At 39.1% G+C, this 17731-nt stretch overlaps 1 protein-coding gene across 1 annotated transcript in view; it reads right to left on the bottom strand.

Moving 5' to 3' along the window:
* The window catches only part of tbck (TBC1 domain containing kinase), an 82037-nt gene that overhangs the window by 43009 nt on the left and 21297 nt on the right, over positions 1-17731 (bottom strand). The window contains exons 12-20 of the mRNA XM_053502864.1: positions 15935-16034; positions 15778-15827; positions 14555-14684; positions 14195-14293; positions 10459-10521; positions 9106-9232; positions 8784-8834; positions 8542-8625; positions 7408-7493 (exon numbers count right to left, since the gene is read on the bottom strand). Coding sequence (XP_053358839.1) covers positions 7408-7493; positions 8542-8625; positions 8784-8834; positions 9106-9232; positions 10459-10521; positions 14195-14293; positions 14555-14684; positions 15778-15827; positions 15935-16034 — 790 coding nt within the window. The remainder of the gene's footprint in view (positions 1-7407; positions 7494-8541; positions 8626-8783; positions 8835-9105; positions 9233-10458; positions 10522-14194; positions 14294-14554; positions 14685-15777; positions 15828-15934; positions 16035-17731) is intronic.

The raw sequence follows: 17731 nt of genomic DNA on the forward strand, positions 1-17731 counted from the left end.
ACATGGGACCCAGCATTCCTCCAGAGTCTGGGTTTGTCGCAAATACTTGAGTTTCAGAACTATTAAGAAGTTAAAGATGTTAACACAAACAAGAACACGTGTTCGGTTTATGTTGGCCGCCACAACTCCATGGGAAAACCAATATCGCAGGGAACGTTAGGATGAACCCGGCCAAAACTGCATGCTTTGTGAAACAACATTGCTCTTGCACCGTCAGCCAAGACGGATTTGCGCTTACTGTGAAACCATGATTCAAAAGCACATGATCAAAAAATTACCCAGACTGGAAAAATAACCCTGATTCGACATGGTTTTGTGACTTCGACTGAAGGATGAGGAAACGGTACAAGCAAGAGAACAATAGCACAAAAATTTTCATCAGAAGAAAAAGATTCATTAACATTCAAACACGCCGTCGGATAAATTCTCCAGCACGTTTCATCCACTTGTAAAGCAGGTGCCTGGGCCCTTATCGCATTCATGACAATAGTCGGTGCACAGAGACTGAAGAGGACATCGGCTCAATGTTAATTGTTGCTATTCATCTTTAATTCAGCTGTTCGCTAGGCTCGCGGGATTGAGAGGATGGACAAGGCTGTGAGGTCATGGGTTTTTTTCCCCCCTCACTTTGATACAAAACAGCCTAGGAGGGGATTGTGGGATTTTTCTCCCACAGGAGGAAATGTGGAGGCAACTAATTTGTCAATGTGGCACGGCCTGGGTTGGCCAAAGAGGCACAAACCTTTGAATTGATAAGTCTAAGCACAGAGCACACACACGCCAGCAGGGAATTTTGGCTGTCAAAATGTTAACTGGCATCGTTACAGACATTGACACGACTTTGGTATCGGGGTGTTTTTTAAAGTCGACATTGCTTTGATGAAATAACGTTGGAACAACGTTTACTACAGTGATGGGATAATGTTAAAATAATTCCGCTCAAATGTGGTAGAAGTACACAAACTCAACACTATTAAAAAATAAATCTCTTGGATAAAAATATACTCCACTACAAGTAGATGTACTACTTAAAACTTTTACTAAAGTACTGTGCGTGTTCTACAATGTACTTTAAGTAAAACAGTACAAGTTCTCCACTTCTGGATATCTATCTGACCGGGTTTTTAAAATACAGTACTTTAAAGGATTTAAAACTTAAAGTTGAAGCTACTGATGACATGAATGCACAAGTCTAGTAGAGATTACTATCAGTAGCTTAGCTAGCTAGTTGCCATCATTGCATTTTACAGGAATTATACAGAAAATGCAATATCCTGTATAATGCAAGTAGTCTATGCAATTAAACGTGGGCGTTCTGCAATCATACACAATACAGTAAGGATACAACAAGATGTAAAACATTGTTTGCTAAAACATCGTTATTGACGTGAAACTACAAAGCGAACGCGTGGGAGTTTGGAACTCAGTGTGTTTTGCTCAGTGTGTTTGTTAGTTCACTGATTCCTTCTAATCTCATTTTAATCTGTTCGAGACAGAAGAATCTGCAGCTCAGAGACCAAGTAGGTGGGATCGTTTGGTGCACGAACCAGTCTGTGCTTTCATAATAGCCTGACTGTCATTTCTTTAAACTAGGAATGGTTCAATTGTTTTGTCTTAGTTTTTCCCTATAGGGTTTTGAACTCACTGGGTGATACAATTACATTTATCGCATTTAGTCCCCAACTTACGAACGAGTTTTGTTTGTAAGTCCGATTTGTCCAACATAGTTTTATACGCCTTTAACAAGAATATACAATGTAAAGCATACCAATCCACTTGATTTTTGACAACAACAAAAAACTGGTGAGGCCGAACACGCTGAAAATATTGTATATAATTGTAAATACTGGCAACGGGTGCACTGTATTGCCTATTTTTTTGTACAACATATATGAGCTACTCCTCTGATTCAACCAGAAGTATAACCGCGGTCCGTTTGTATCTGGAGAAATTCATAACTCAAATATAAGTCAGAGACTACCTGTAGCTCCAAGATTAAGGCTTTGCTCAACAGTGGCATTATGGTGGTGCTGGGGTTTTGATATGTAGTCAAACACCTTTACCACTGAGCTACCCCTTCTCTTTGTAATGCACAAAAAATACTTCAGCACAAAAAAGAGGTATTTGTACTATGTTAATTCTTTGCCATCTCCGACGTACCAAGCACAACGTTGTGGGACCCGAACTTTGGTCGCTTTGGTTGCTTAGGACTCGACCTCGAGGGAACATGAAATTCATTCTTGCATACATAACAACGAGAAAAAAAAGGGAGCCATGCATGAGGACAGGAACGATGGTGAGAAGATCCACTGCATGACTGATGAAACACCAGGCCAATTTACATTGAGATCCATTCTAAGTTTGTCCACCTAGAGCATTGTGAGTTGTCTGTCTCTACAAAAATGCCTTTAAATCCAACCCAGCTTCTTCTTTTTTAAGGCAATCATGAAATGATGGATGCTTTGGAGGTATAATTAAATTTAGATGATACAGTTTACATAGCTCATCTACTTTTCTCTATATATGATAGAGGGAAAAAAAGGATAGAAAGAGCTGCATATATTAAATTGGATTTATTAGGAGAAATACAGAGCGAGTATAACTCCTTATGCATATATACGGTATCCAGAAACATGATACAAAAAATTGATCGTATGTTGGTCATGCAAACATTTTGGCTTTATAAAAAAAGAAGACCTGGCCCAAGCTTGAGACATTTTAAAAAGCAAGCTGAAGATGAGTTAAGTGATGATAGAAAAGATCAGCTGGATCAGTCTCTGCTGCTAGCCTTAAAATAAATTATAAAGTGTGTATATATATAAACTTAGGATAAACATGGAATATGAAAAAATGGTCCTCTATGTCCATAGTTCAACCTATCAAATCTACCAGCTCCGGGGTCTCCGTCTCAAAATTTAAGTATAAGGTACCCTCTGTGGTGTTCCAGATGATCTCCATGCATGGGTTTTCACAAGGTTGTGTGGTTGCTGCTAGTATTGTGTGTCGTACTGTATGATTCCTGGAACTACCAGAACACTAAAGCTGTGCGAGTTAAGACTGTCGATTAGATATTTAGAACTTTGACCGTATAACGGTTGTAGGTTTAATAAACCCATCAGGCCACGTTTTTTATTTGTTGATAACTAATCTAGTTAAAGGCACAGTGGTGGCACAGGTGGTTGAGACTTTGGATTGCTGATTAGTGGGTTAGAGGTTCGAGGCCTGCCACCACCAGGTTGCCACTGTTGGCCCTGTCCCTTCAGCCTACATCCATAAAAAATCACTTCACCCATTCCACTCAAAGTGCCTGTAAAGCAATTCAACCCCCTTAAACACAACCATTACTTTTAGTTCTTAATATTTCAAAGTAATAAATGGGTTTAATATAATGTTGTCCTACTTAAGTCAAGTTAGAACTGGTGTTATGCTTTTCAGGAGTTGGTCTCAGCCCCTTACTCCCAGTGAATTTCAAGCTCGCAACTTTTTGTGAACAGTTTGGGGACGGCCCTTTCCTGTTCCAACATGACTGAGGACCAGTCCAGAAAGCAAAGTCCACATAGACATGGCTGAGCGAGTTTGGTGTGGAAAACCTTGACTGGCCTGCACAGAGTCCTGACCTCAACCCAATAGAACACCTTTGTGATGAATTAGAACGGAGACTGAGAGCCACGCCTTCTGGTCCAATCCAATCATACCCATAAACACACTCCTAAACCCTTTGAAAAGCCTTCACAGAAACGTTGAAGCTGTAATCGCTTTAAAGAGGTTGGGGCCAACATTATATTAATCCCTATGGGTTAAGAATTGGATGTTACTCAAGTTCACATGCATGTGAAGGCAGGCGAGCGAAATAAGTTTGGCAACACAGTGTATCTCCATAGACATCACTTGTCTATAAACTCACACTTTCTAATGAGCGGACTTGTTGAACATACACGGGATCAGAGTTCTCTCTAAAGGATGTGTGTGTCTCAGCTCTAGCTGCTCTATTCCTTTGTGGGCGAACCTTTAAAACAGACATGATTAAAAGGGTGTTTGCTGTGGACTGGTTGTAAGATCCTAACAGTTCAACTGTAGAAACGAGCATTTTATTCAGTACTAAAATCTGGAAAGTCTGCTGAAAAAGAAAAAAAAAAAACACACAAATAACAACTCAATGTAGTTATGACAACCTTGCAGACAGTTCCTGCATCGTTCCTCTCCTGAGGCTGCTAGACTTCCAGCGGTTTCTTTTTTTTTTTCCCCTACCCTTATTATATCTTATTATATCTTATTATATACTGGAGCTTTATTATATAAGGAATAAGACACTTCGGGCCATGCTATTATATTCTAACAAAAATGCCATGCAAATCCCAGTGTAACTTGTACTGGGTATTTTATAGAAACAATAACGTAATACACACACGCGGCGGTAGGATTATATTTTATAGTACGCACTAAAGTGTAAAACTAAAGCGTACTTACAGCTTACAGTGTGTACTTCAGTGAGTGAGTGAGAGATAGAGAGAGAGAGAGAGAGAAAGATTGATTTAGGCTTTTGTTGTATGTTAAGTATAAAAACATATTGTTACCACGAAATAATAATAATTAAATAAATAAATAAATAAAAAATACACGTTTTTATGTGAGAATTTTAATGTTTAATAGCAAGATGTTTTTTTTTTTTTTTTAAGTTTTAACAAAATATGTTTACGTTATACCATGAAATCGGTCACGTTTTCACATTATTCTAAGATTATTATTTAAAGTTTATTATGAGAAATATTGTTTCAAAGATTATTTAAAGCGTAAAACTCTGATAACACCACCGCATGAATTTTAAAGGCCAGACTCGGTGCTACTGTTGTTTCAGCAGAATCTTCACCGTGGACCCGCGGCTGCTTTCTGTTCTCAACAACTTGAAAAATGTTCAGTTCTATTCTTTTGTTTATTTCCAGCCTAATTATTTGCCTGTTAACACACATGATAAGCTGAATCAAGCTACACAGTCAACACCAGTGATTACAGCAGACCTTTAGCAGATTAATTTAATCCGTTCCCGAGGAGAGTTCTTAAAGTGAAATTTTGTATTGTGAGACACATTGTCCCATAGGAAATAATGTAAATGCAGATAATCTGTTCCAGGCACCCAAAAATATTACTAATTTCCAACCCTCTAAATCATGTTTTTGCAAATGAACACATTCAAAACATTTTAAAACTCGAAAACTGTAAATGTAGTAAAATATCAAATAAATAGACATTAAACCTCACTCAGCCTTAATTTATGATTCCTCTTTGCTTTAAAAACCAAACTGAAAGCGGCTCCCTTTTCTTCGTGATACCGTCCTTGATAACATTCTTGAGACCCATAGGGCTGTGACTTCCCTAGATCTTATACAAAATGGCAAAATAAAATAAAAAACAAAAATCCACACTGACGCAAACAGGTTTTGAACGGCTCCCGGACGTACGCGCAACTTAGCTGGTGTTCAGTTCAGTCACACATGTGGCAAAAATGCTTCATATGTCGAGGTAAATTTCTTGCAAAATTTTAGCTCTTAAGGATGGTCGAATGCCGAGGTTTCGTATTTGCAGTTGACCAAACCGTCCAATATAATAAAAATTTATAATAAGTGCACGCGCAGTGTGTACAAGATTACGACTGCTGGTGTCTCTGATGTAACATAAACCTGTTTGTTAAAGTAAAACTATATATTTGGATCTAAAATCCTCACAACGGAAAAACACTCCACGGAGAACGCGGTTCTACTGACACCATCCAGACTTTATGGTATATTGTGAGATTTAACGTTGTGAAAAGCTCACGAGGTAAGCTATAGCAGAAATAAACAGCCGAGAAACCAAAACAGTCCTGGAGACTTCCTCATGCTGGGAAACTTAACGTTGTACCGTGACTCGAGGCGGTAAATACAGTGTTTAAAAAAACACCTGACCCCAAAGCTGCGATAGGCAAAGAAGAGATTTCACTGTGCAGTAAAGTATATGTGACAAATAAAAACTTACAAGCATTAACATGAGAGACGTTCAATTCAAACCAGGACTTTGGATTGTACAGAATAACAGAACAGTTACGAGAGTAAGGTGCTTGGGAAGCAAAGCATATCATGCAGGTTTATCTTTCTTTTTTACTTCTTCTTCCATACAAACTTTGGTGAGTAACTAGTCCTGTACCGTTTGTTGTAGACCCATGAAAAAGGCGTCAAATCGTGCAGCTTATTCGGGAATGGGGTGCTTTGACTTTTCTATGGGGAAAAAATCCCTTAGATTTAACATTGAAGCCAAATTTGACGGATTCTAGCACAAAACAGGAATTTTGCAAAAATATAAAATTTACCAGGTTTGAAGATGTTTGCGAGCTGCATCAGAACTCGCACCGCAAGAGGGTATAAGGTGTACCTTTGGAACGCAAGAGACGCCCAACATTGACCCATTGAGATATAGTGAAGTGTTCCCGTTGAGACAGGAAGTGTTCACAGTTGCGTTCCCTGCTACGGTAACTTCCACAGAACCTTTGCAACTGAACCGAACTGTGGATCCCGTGGAGCTCTCTCGGCTAAGATCATCACTCATGGAGTTCGGCCTCCTTTAAAATGGACACACCGTTCAGATGTTTTACTACGGCTAAGAGTCTCATCATCATACTGTGCTCCATCACAAGTCCTGGTTTGACTTGAACGCCCTCTCTATACTAATACTAACCTGAAATCATTTAACTCACAGCCTTTTGATCCTTCAGATTAAAGAATCCAGTATAACGATGATTAAACAACACGTCAATAATTAAACAACACGACTCCTCCTGAATGTTTGTTTTCTTGTATTTGTTACACGATGTATGAAGGACGAGATCCTGATCCTGTATCTAAACACTTCAATTGTTATAATGTGGGTGACTTTGTAAAAAGCAGACAGCTATTTTCTTTTAAAACAAACAACATTTAAATTTTCCCCAAGCGTCTAATTCGCCAGTCGTTCTTCTCCGCAGTGACATTGCCGGCTGACTGCTTTGGTAAACACAGAATTAGTCCTAATCTTGTTCTGCACACCCACAAGCAGAAGCAAGGCTGCGCTGCGTGGCGGTGAACTGAAACACACAAACAGAAACCCAAGCAGATTCCGATGATAACTTATTGAGCTTGGACTGGAATCTGTTTGTGCACGCCAGCGTTCGCTGAAAACGACAATTTGACAGGTGCTGAAATCTCAGACTTACTCATATTTATGAAGCTCTCGCTGAAATACAAAACTAAACATTTTACTGCTTTAAAAAGCTGCCTTTGCTTTTTATCATTATAAAGCACTCGAGCCGTTCTCTCGTCTCGTCTCATCCCGTCTCAGAGTCGGGTCAAGTACCGCGCTGCATTAAAGCGTTCAGAAGTACGGTGCAGTTACAGCACTTACGTCTGGTATGAAGCCGATCTCGTTGAGGTGGTTGCTGAGCTCGGGGTCGTGGAAGGCGATCATCTGAGAGAAAACAGTCAGGTACTCTGAAATAAAACGGAATCAGAGAAAAACTTTGGCCTTGTGCAGGTGTACTAACTCTAACTCCGTCCCGTCAGGAGGTTAAACAGTTGCTTTGCCTTCAGTTTAAAGCTGTGTTTATAGAAACACACACAGCAGCATCCCGAGCTCCGGGTCGAACCTGGAGGTGTGAGGCAGGAAAAACTTCCCTCTAACACTACTGCAGGAATGTTCTACAGTTTCAAACCCATATCTTTTCCACGCTATTCAGTTTGAGGTGTAGATTTTCTGCATCTCATCTCTTTTTTGATGACATTCCACACACACACACACACACACACATTATAAATCATCACACAGGCTGAACAAATTAAATTTTATTCATTTCTTCCCTTCTTACCCTGACACGCCCAGGACTCATCAGGTCACATGACCTTTCTCCATCGCTCAAAAGTCCAGTCATGATCCCTAACAAACTGATGAGTCTCACTTTATCACATTGAATGTGTGTGTGTTTACTATTATTATTATTGTTTTTATTATTATTTATATATTATATATTTATATATCTCTTCATATTTTTTATTACGATTACTATTATTTGCTGTTTAAGTGATCATTTATAACTTATAATATAATAACCACACTTTTTCACAAAGTTGAAAACAGAAATAATATACAGTATATATAAATATATTCCCATATTTCCTATACTGTATATAATTTTCAACAAATGGTTCAGCTCTTTCCTTCCAGGTCTTGATAACATATTGAAGGATTCTCAATTCAGTTCCAGTATATTTTAAATCTCCTTGGTTTGTTTTCTTTGCATGAAACAGGCCAATAATTTGACCCTCATAAAACACAAATAAAACCAAGAAGATTTCATTTTTATTATATTATGCACATTAAAAACAATGATAATAATAATCACACAAGGTCACCCTATACACAGACTTGTCAATATACCATGTACTGTACAGTCTTTGTAACGTAAGAAAAAAAACTTTGTGACTTCAAAGGTGACGTTTCAGTACTTCAAAGGTAAAAGCAGGATTCAGTGTAAACACTCACCCTGTATGACGTGTGAGTTGTCCTTCAGAAAGAAGTTGTAAAGATATTTGGGGATGAAGGCAGACATGCAGGCATACGCAAGAGCTGAAAGAAATAAAAAAATAAACGGCAGAAAAAAAAAATGACAGTGATTCACCGACATTTAGATTGTTTATTTATTTAGAGAACAGGTTAGAGATATAAGCATCTTAAGAAATGAAGGGAAAATAAATGTATAAATAAATAAACAAACAAATAAATACCCTCGTTGTTGAAGTTCAGGTACAGGAACGGGGCACAAAGTGAATCCAAACCTGAAGACCAAAAAAAAACAACAGAAGAAAAATTTAAATAAAAGAGATAAAAGACATGAGGTGTGATGTCACTTATGAATATATATTATATTACTAAGCTGCCCGGGCTGGAGTGTTGTTTCCTTTAAGCGGACGGACCAAACACCCGGTACACCCTTTATCCTGAGCTCCTTCATTCATTAATGAAAAAAACAAACCTGCACTTTAAAATATCCATCTGTGGAACATGAGAGCCACCTAATGGCGTCAACGGAGTAGTACAAGTTCTCACCCTGCCAGTACACCAGGTCGGGATGGGACACGACCCAGGCCTTGAGGACTCTGCGGAACTTGATGTGACCCTGCGGTGAGGAGAGCAGCTCATCGTACTGATGGCAGCGTGGGATGTCCACTTCGATCTGAAGCAGGAGGAAAAACAACAACACAGTAACAGTCGGAGTCTTCCAGGAAGCACTCACGGGATTCCAGAGTCATTATCTTTAACGTTCAGCTCAATAATCATCTTTATCTCTAATATCAGTGATATTAACTCTGTGTTAATGACAAACGATTTATAACAACAGCAGCAGCACTGTCAGATTCTCAACTCTGAGGGTGTTTATTCATGTTTTATATAAACCACCCTGACAGAGGCCACAACGATAGCTGAAAAGATATCCATCCATCCATCCATCCATTCATTCACTTATCTATCCGTGCATCCAATATATCCATCTATCCTTTCATTTCTCTATAATTTATCAATTTATCCCTCTAATATCTAAAGTATATATTACTCTACCCATCATTCCATCTATCTATCCACTTATCCTTCTATCTGCGTACCTATCTGCTCATTATCTTTCCACCTGCCGATCTATCTATCCATCCATCCGTCTCATTTATATTGTAACTTGCTCACGTGCAGTAATAATAAACGTATAAAAACGTGTCACTCTTAAACAGTGCGTAACTGATGTTTCTGAAAGGAGTCTCCAGTGTCAGAGTTTCTCTGTAACAGGCCAAGCTGTGCTTTTGACTCAGGAGAGACTGGTGAGGTACCTGCTGTTTCAGTACATCATTCTTTAACAACCAGAAATAGTGGCATAAAAGGAACAAAATAATCAGTTTTTGCGGAAAGCAGGCTATTATTGATTGTTTTCCCATATCAGCACATCTCCATGTGTTTTATTCTTATTCTTAGACACTGTGTCGAGAACAAATGCCCTTCATACTGTGACTGTGGATCTTCTGACGGAAGGTTGAACTGGACATCATTTTTAACAACAACTTCACTTCCTGATACTCTGAGGTCCAACCTGAACATCTACTGTATGTATCTGTACACAACCTTTGTACTCAGCTGTAAATAATCTAAACATTAAATATTCATTATAAAATAGTTTTTAAACCCGTCAATAAACATCAGTTTAAACTTAGACAGGACTCAATTCTTTTCTTTCAGATATTCAGTGTCTGAAAGTCTTTAAAAGGAACCTCAGCTCTGCTCTCGCTAAACACTGTAAATAATTAAACAGCACTATGAATAATACAAGGCAGTAATAACCCTTGGTCATCCGAGTGACCTCTGAAGAAAAACAACTGCAGAGGAAAAAATAAAAATGAAATAAATCCTGTCTCATACCTGTCTGTCTGTGGGGATGGGCGTGTCCTTATCGATGGAGTCGTACTTGGCCTGAATGTCCCCCTGCAATACGGACATAAACATGAAGATCTGAATCTCTGTGGCTGGAAAACATAGACCTGTAAATATAATAAAAAAAAATACACAACCCTACTGATAACTATGATGAGATGAGAACACAGACTGGGAGGCGTAATAAAGTCTCACGTACACATCGCTGAACATCAAACAGTTTATACCTTATCTACTGTACCCATCCCTATTATAGATCAACCATCCATCAGTCTATCCTTCTATCTATTTATACACACACACACACACACACACACACACACACACACACACACACACACACACACACACACACACACAAACACACACAGTCAGCAAAAAGAAAAATAGTATGATGTATATTATATAAATGTAACATTAATAATATTATCATATATCAATATATAACGTACAGCAATAAATTTTGTATAAAAATATTATAGTCACATTTTTGTAAAAAACATCCCTAATATAAGATTACAACAACACAAATATAGGGTTATTAAGTCTGTTTTTTAACCTGAATTTCTTGTTCAATTGGCAGATAACTGTACATAAACTGTGTATAAAATCAACCTTAAAAAAATCAATAGTTTCAACTTAAAATATATCAATAATTTAAAATGTTTATATATACACATACATACATACTGTATATAAATACATATCTTTCCATCATCTACAGTATCTATCTATTTACTTTATCTTCATATTTCACTCTCTATCTGTCTAACCAATCATGCATATTTCCATTTATTTTATGTGTATTCATCCTTCCTTCATTAATCATCCATCCCTCTATTATTTAATGTTTAAATGTATATACTTATCTATACATACAGTAAATCCATCCACTCTTTCATTCCTCTATCATTTATCCACCCATCCAGTCCCCCACTATCTACAATACATTCCTCTATCTATCATCCATGACTCCAGCTACATGTTCATCCGTCTATGCACCTATCTACAGTACTGTCCAGCTGTCCAAAAGTCTTAGCCACCTTATGGTTTTTTTGCTACAAACTGTGTTATACATGTATTTTTTATCCCTTTATTATTAAGCCAGTACAAAAAAAAAATCAGATTTCCAAACATTAGATTTTTTTTGCATAAAATAACAAGGGAAAAACATCTGTAAGATAGAAAAGAAAGCAAAAATCTAAAAAAAAAAAAAAAATGAAGGCTTCTGGGATTTGCATGCAAATAAGGAGCAGGTGCGAACCTCGGATTGCGAGTAACACGGTTTGACAAGCAAAGATTTTTACTAAAAAATGTTTACAGATTTTTTTAAACTAACAAGTCTTGGTTTACGAGTACCGAGTATCATGTATCACACATGCGCTTCTTGTTTTGAGGCCGAAGTCGTTTACTACAACACCGTGACCACGTGAGTGTGTGTGTGTGTAAAACATCTTTTATTTTGTGTCTGTATGTGTGTGTGTGTACGGCACGCGTGTAAAGCAAGTCTCATTGGAGAGATTAAAGATCCCTTTTCTATCTCTGTATCAGTCTGCTCTTTGCTTGTGCGTTATTAGACACCATGCCCCTTCACACACACACGCATACACCTCCACTCGCTTTCACACGCACGCACGCTCGCACGCACGCACACAGACACACATACACATTCCCTCTCTCTGCTCTATACAGAAACATTCTCTGTCCCGATTCTTTTCAAAGGTAAAGTGCAGGTTAATTGTTTAATTTTTATTTACAGCAGTGATTTAGGTAAAGTGTCGCTCATGCTCATTCGAGAGTCATTAGCGATGTTCCTTGGTAATTTTTCCGATAAAAGTCTTTCTGTTAATATGTGTGTGTGTATGTGTGTGTGTGTGTGTGTGTGTGTGTGTGTGTGTGCGTCTGGGTGTGCGTGTGTGTGTAAAACTCAAATAAGAGAGGACGGTTTACTGTTTAAGATGAGAAGGGGGAGTGGGGGCGGGGTCTAATTCCTTCTCTCCTCTTACTTTAGCTTCACACACAAACACACTGATTTATTTTAACATTTTTTTAAAGGTAAAATGCAGGTCATACTTAATATTTTGTGTTAATTATTTTTATGTATTTATTTTTTAGGCTGTAGAATGAATAATTTGAGTTTCCATTATTTCTTATAGGAAAACTGCTTTGATTTATGAGTGTATGAAATATGACCCAAGGTTCCACTGTATGTAATTTTCTTATAAAACTATGAATAGTTATGTACATCTCTATTCTCTATATATCGATCCATCCATATGCCACCACATCTACTCAGTTATTGAAGCTTCGGTGCTTCATGTTGTTATTACCAGCTAAAGTACCAGCATTGATTGCAGCTCTTAAAGCTCACTGCTCTCAGCGCTCTTCACTCGAGTTCTCACATATTTCAGTTTGGACTAATGCATCACAGAAACACACAAATTAGACCCAATCAGCAGATATTACCTCCAAAACGCCACCGGCTGTTATCGACGCAGGGTAGCACATTTAATGTGCATTTATTACGACCAGGTCGAGTGCACTTCAGCGTCCCTGCAGTTCTGTATAAGACCCGATCGTTTATTACTGAGACGGAGTGCACACTCAGAAAAGTCATTTTACCCCCTACCCCCAAAAAAAAAGAATCACCATGGAAACGTCTCAAAAGATATAACATTACAACTACTAATGGCCCTGAATTTATTATTAACTTAAGCTCATTTGCATGTGAGATATCGTTACACAATAAACGCCATGCTGTGAGTGAATTACAGACAGTCGCATAAATATAGCGGATATTTACTTTGTTATTGTTAAGTACATGTTTCACTCACACTATATTTCCAAAAGTATTGGCTCGCCTGCCTTCACATGCATATGAACTTAAGTAACATCCACTTCTTAATCCATGGGGTTTAATATGATGTTGGCCCCGCCCCCTTTGCAGCATTAACAGCTTCAACTTTTCTTTTAAGGCTTTCCACAAGGTTTTAGGAGTTAATGGGAATTTTTGACCGTTCTTCCAAAAGTTCATTGGTGAGGTCAGACACTGATGTTAGACCAGAAGGCGTGGCACTCAGTCTCCGCCCTAATTCATCCCAAAGGTTCTATAGGGTTGAGGGTCAAGTTCTTCTACACTGAACTCACTCATCCATGTCTTTATAGACTTTGCTTTGTGCACATGTTGGAACAGAAAGGGGCCGTCCCTAAACCGTTCCTACAAAGGTGGGAGCATGAAATTGTCCAAAATGTCTCGGTACGCTAAAGCGTTAAGAGTTCCTTTCACTAGATCTAAGGGGTCGAGACCAACTCCTAATCAATAACCCCACTTCCTGTTCCACCAGTGCACAAAGCAACGTCCATAAAGACATGGATGATCGAGTTTGGTGTGAGTCCTGAGTCCTTACCTCAACCTGTCATAGACAGGCTAAAATAATTACTAAACATAACATCCCTAAAGAACGCTAATGAGCCTCCAGGAAGCCAAAACAATAAACCCGTATCGGTGAATCTAATAATCTGACTCTCATCACCTCACATTTAATCACCGTTCTACTTTGCAGGTACTAAATGAAGACTGGATTTTTATACTTATACATATTACAACTGAGAAAAAACTATAGAGGTGGAGGACAGAAAGACTGCAAAGGAAATCACTTGCATTTAAAATGTCACATTAAAGATATGAAGGAGTAACTTTTTCCTTGGTTTTGCTCCAATTTACCTCGACTCCCAGTAAAGCGGCCCAGGCCAGGCCTCGGAGTAAAGGAGGAATATCCACCCTGGCCTCCTTCCATATCTGGTTCTTCTTGTACGGGTACGCCTGAGGAAGGTACATTTATAACACTCAGAGCAATGCAAAATGCTGTGCGTGTGTGTGTGTGTGTGTGTGTGTGTGTGTGTGTGTGTGTGTGTGTAGAAAAAAACATTACTATCATTATCACAGATGAGAAAATGTTGCATCCCAAACCTTGAATAGGATCGCTGCTCAGTGTGTGTTAAACAAGTCCACTCGTTAGTGTATGTATGTGTGTGTGTGTGTGTGTGTGTGTGTGTGTGTGTGTGTGTGTGTGTGTGTGTGTACCTTGAGGAGACTGTCGAACAGGACAATGCGTGTAAGCTGGTACTCGGTGTCTCTCTCTCGGATAATGAGAGGAAGGCAGACGGCGGTCGAGAGCTCGTTACTGCTGATGGACTGAGGCAGACACGACTGTCTACACAAACACACAACATTGTTTACATTTTATTATCATTTAACGTGTTATCATTATCTGTTCTAATGCTTAACTATTTGCCTCTTAGGTCTGTCCAGGTGTTATGTACATCCTGATCATTATGTGTTTACCCGCACTGTCTATCTGCTTCACCTACACAATAATTCTATTTGGAACGTCTGTCTGTCTGTCTGTCTGTCCTTTTACACACATCTGTTTATCTCTATGCCTTTTTGTAATCCTTCCTGTCTGTCTGCTTATTTGTCTGCCTGTTTATCAAGCTACATGTCTATCCATTTATCTGTCTGTCTAGCTATCTAATGTCTCTGTCCACCTATGTGTCTGCCTGTGTCTTTCTGTCCATGTGTTCTTCTGTCTATGTGGCTTCCTGTTTGACCACATGTCTGTCAATGTGTACGTTTGACTGTCTAGATGTCTGTCTGTCTGTGTGCGTGTATATGTGTTTTTGTATTTCTGGCTATATGTACAGTATGTTTCTCGGTCTTTGTATACATCAGTCTGGATGTTGGTCTGCCTGTCTGTCTATTTATGGTTGTCTGTATGTCTGTCTGTCTATGTGGCCTCCTGTTTGACCATGTGTCTGTCTATATATCTATTTATGTCCGTCTATACATCTCCCGTGTCTTTCTGTCCATGTGGATTCCTGTTTGTCCATATGTCTGCCTGTGACATGTGTGTCAGTCAACTTATTCGTCAGTCTGTCTATCTACAGTATATGTTTTTGTCTTTTTATCATCTTTCTATTTGTCTCTCATTATTTTATTAGACTATCAATTATTTCATGTTCTAATCTCTGTCCACTTATCTTAGTGTTAGTCTACTGTACTCACCCGTCTATCTACTCCTAAACTACCTTTAATATATCTGTCCATCCATTTATTCACACGTTTCTGTCTGTTTAATTATTCCCTTAATTCTGCCTGTGTCCATGTCTCCATCTGTCTATTTACTGTGTATTAACTGCATTTATCTGTCTGTGTGCAGATCCACCTTTCTTTCTATCAGTCTGTCCCTACAGGAAGTGGATTTGGTTATTGTCTGAGTTCAGCAGAAAAGCAAAGCGGGCTCTTACTCGTCCTCCAGCAGCGGGTAATAGGCCTCTCCTGATACATCCTTCAGCCTCTGAGACACGAAAATCAGTAAAAATCAAGTCTCTGGACATTCACTTAAACACTCGAAATTAACTTGCGCACACACATACGCACACACACACTCATACACACACTTACATTTTTAAGCTGACCCAGCGAGAGTGTCACAGTGGTGTCATCTAGCAAGAAACTCCTGTCTCTGCCCTGGCCAAACGTCTCTCCATCTTCTAAAATAAAACTGCAGAGAACAAAATTGTGCATGAGAGAGAGAGAGATAGAGAGAGAGAGAGAGATAGAGAGAGAGAGAGAGAGGAGAAATAGCTGAGCTAGCCATGGAGCCATCACTTTTATAACTGCTCGAACACTTACTTTTATTTGTAATTGCATTAAAAGTTTCATCCACAACTATTTCACAGTTCTTTTTACCTCATAATTCACTTACAGTGTAGGATTTTATATACACACACAGTAGCAAGAATAAGTATGTGAACCTTTTGGAATTTCATGGTTTACTGCATTAATTTATCATAAAATGTGATCTGATCTTCATCTCAAGTATAAGGCGTACTGACAAATATAATGTTCCTAAAATAATAACACAAAAAACAATCTGATCGTTTATGTCTTTATTGAATATCAACTTGAATTGTGGTGGAAAACGTAAGCGAACTCTTGGAAATGATAACTGGTAGACGCCGCCCAAGCTGGCCAGGTAGGCTTTTATTGTCATTCCAACCATATAGAGTTCAGTATCACAGTGAAACAAAACAACGTTCCTCCAGGACTGAGGTGCTACATACATGCAACAACATAAATTAACAACACAACTCTACCGGAACCAGCTAGTTAACTAAGAGACCTAATTAGCTGACTAGCTCAGATATGACAGATTTACTTTTTTTAAGTTAACCTAAAACTATTTCTCTAAAAAGAGACAATAAATAATAGACAACATAGTGCACATGCAAATGTACAAACAAAGAGTTACAGAGTGACATCACAACAACGTAACACGTTTCAGTACTTTTGTAGTAATGGGGTGCAAGTAAACATGTGTGTGTTTATCAGTTCACTCCTGATGTTATTTAGATCGTCTGAGTGATGTGTGTGTGTGTGTGTGTGTGTGTGTGTGTGTGTTTTATCAGTCCAGTCCCTTTTTGTTGAGGAGACGGATGGCTTGTGGGTAAAAGCTGTTGCACAGTCTGGATGTGACGCCCGAATGCTTCGGTACCTTTTTCCAGATGGCAGGAGTGTGAAGTGTGTGTGAGAGGGGTGTGTCCGATCAGCCAGGATGCTGGTGGCTTTGCGGATGCAGCGTGTGGTGTAGATGTCTTCAATAGAGGGGAGAGAGACCTCAATGAACTTCTCAGCTGTCCTCACTATCCGCTGTAAAGTCTTGCGGTTCGATATGGCACAATTCCCAAACAGTGATCCAGCTGCTCAATAGATCATTGTCCCTCTATAGAAGGTGGTGAGGATTGGTGGTGGAAGCTGGGCCTTCCTCAGCCTTCTCAGGAAGAAAAGACGTTGTTGGGCTTTCTTGTGCGGAGAGCTGATGCTGAGGGACCAGGTGAGGTTCTCCTCCAGGTGGACTCCCAGGAATTTCCCAGGATCTCTTTTGTCTTAACGATGTTGTTGTTGTCCTTACACCAGTCCGCTACTTCTCTGTATGCTGACTCGTCATTCTTGCTGATGAGACCCACCACGGTCATGTCATCAGCAAACTTGATAATATAATTAGAGCTGTGTGTCTCTACACAATCATGAGTCAGCAGTGTGAACAGCAGGGGACTGAGCACACAGCCCTGGGGGGCCCCAGCACTCATTGTGGTGCAGTTCCCAATCAGTACTGACTGAGGCCTTGCGGTCAGAAAGTCCAGGATCCAGTTACAGAGGGAGGTGTTCAGGCGCAACAGGTTTAGCTACCCAATCAGT

Source organism: Clarias gariepinus, chromosome 8 (genome assembly GCF_024256425.1).
Source record: "Clarias gariepinus isolate MV-2021 ecotype Netherlands chromosome 8, CGAR_prim_01v2, whole genome shotgun sequence".
In the NCBI taxonomy this organism is placed as follows: Eukaryota; Metazoa; Chordata; class Actinopteri; order Siluriformes; family Clariidae; genus Clarias; species Clarias gariepinus.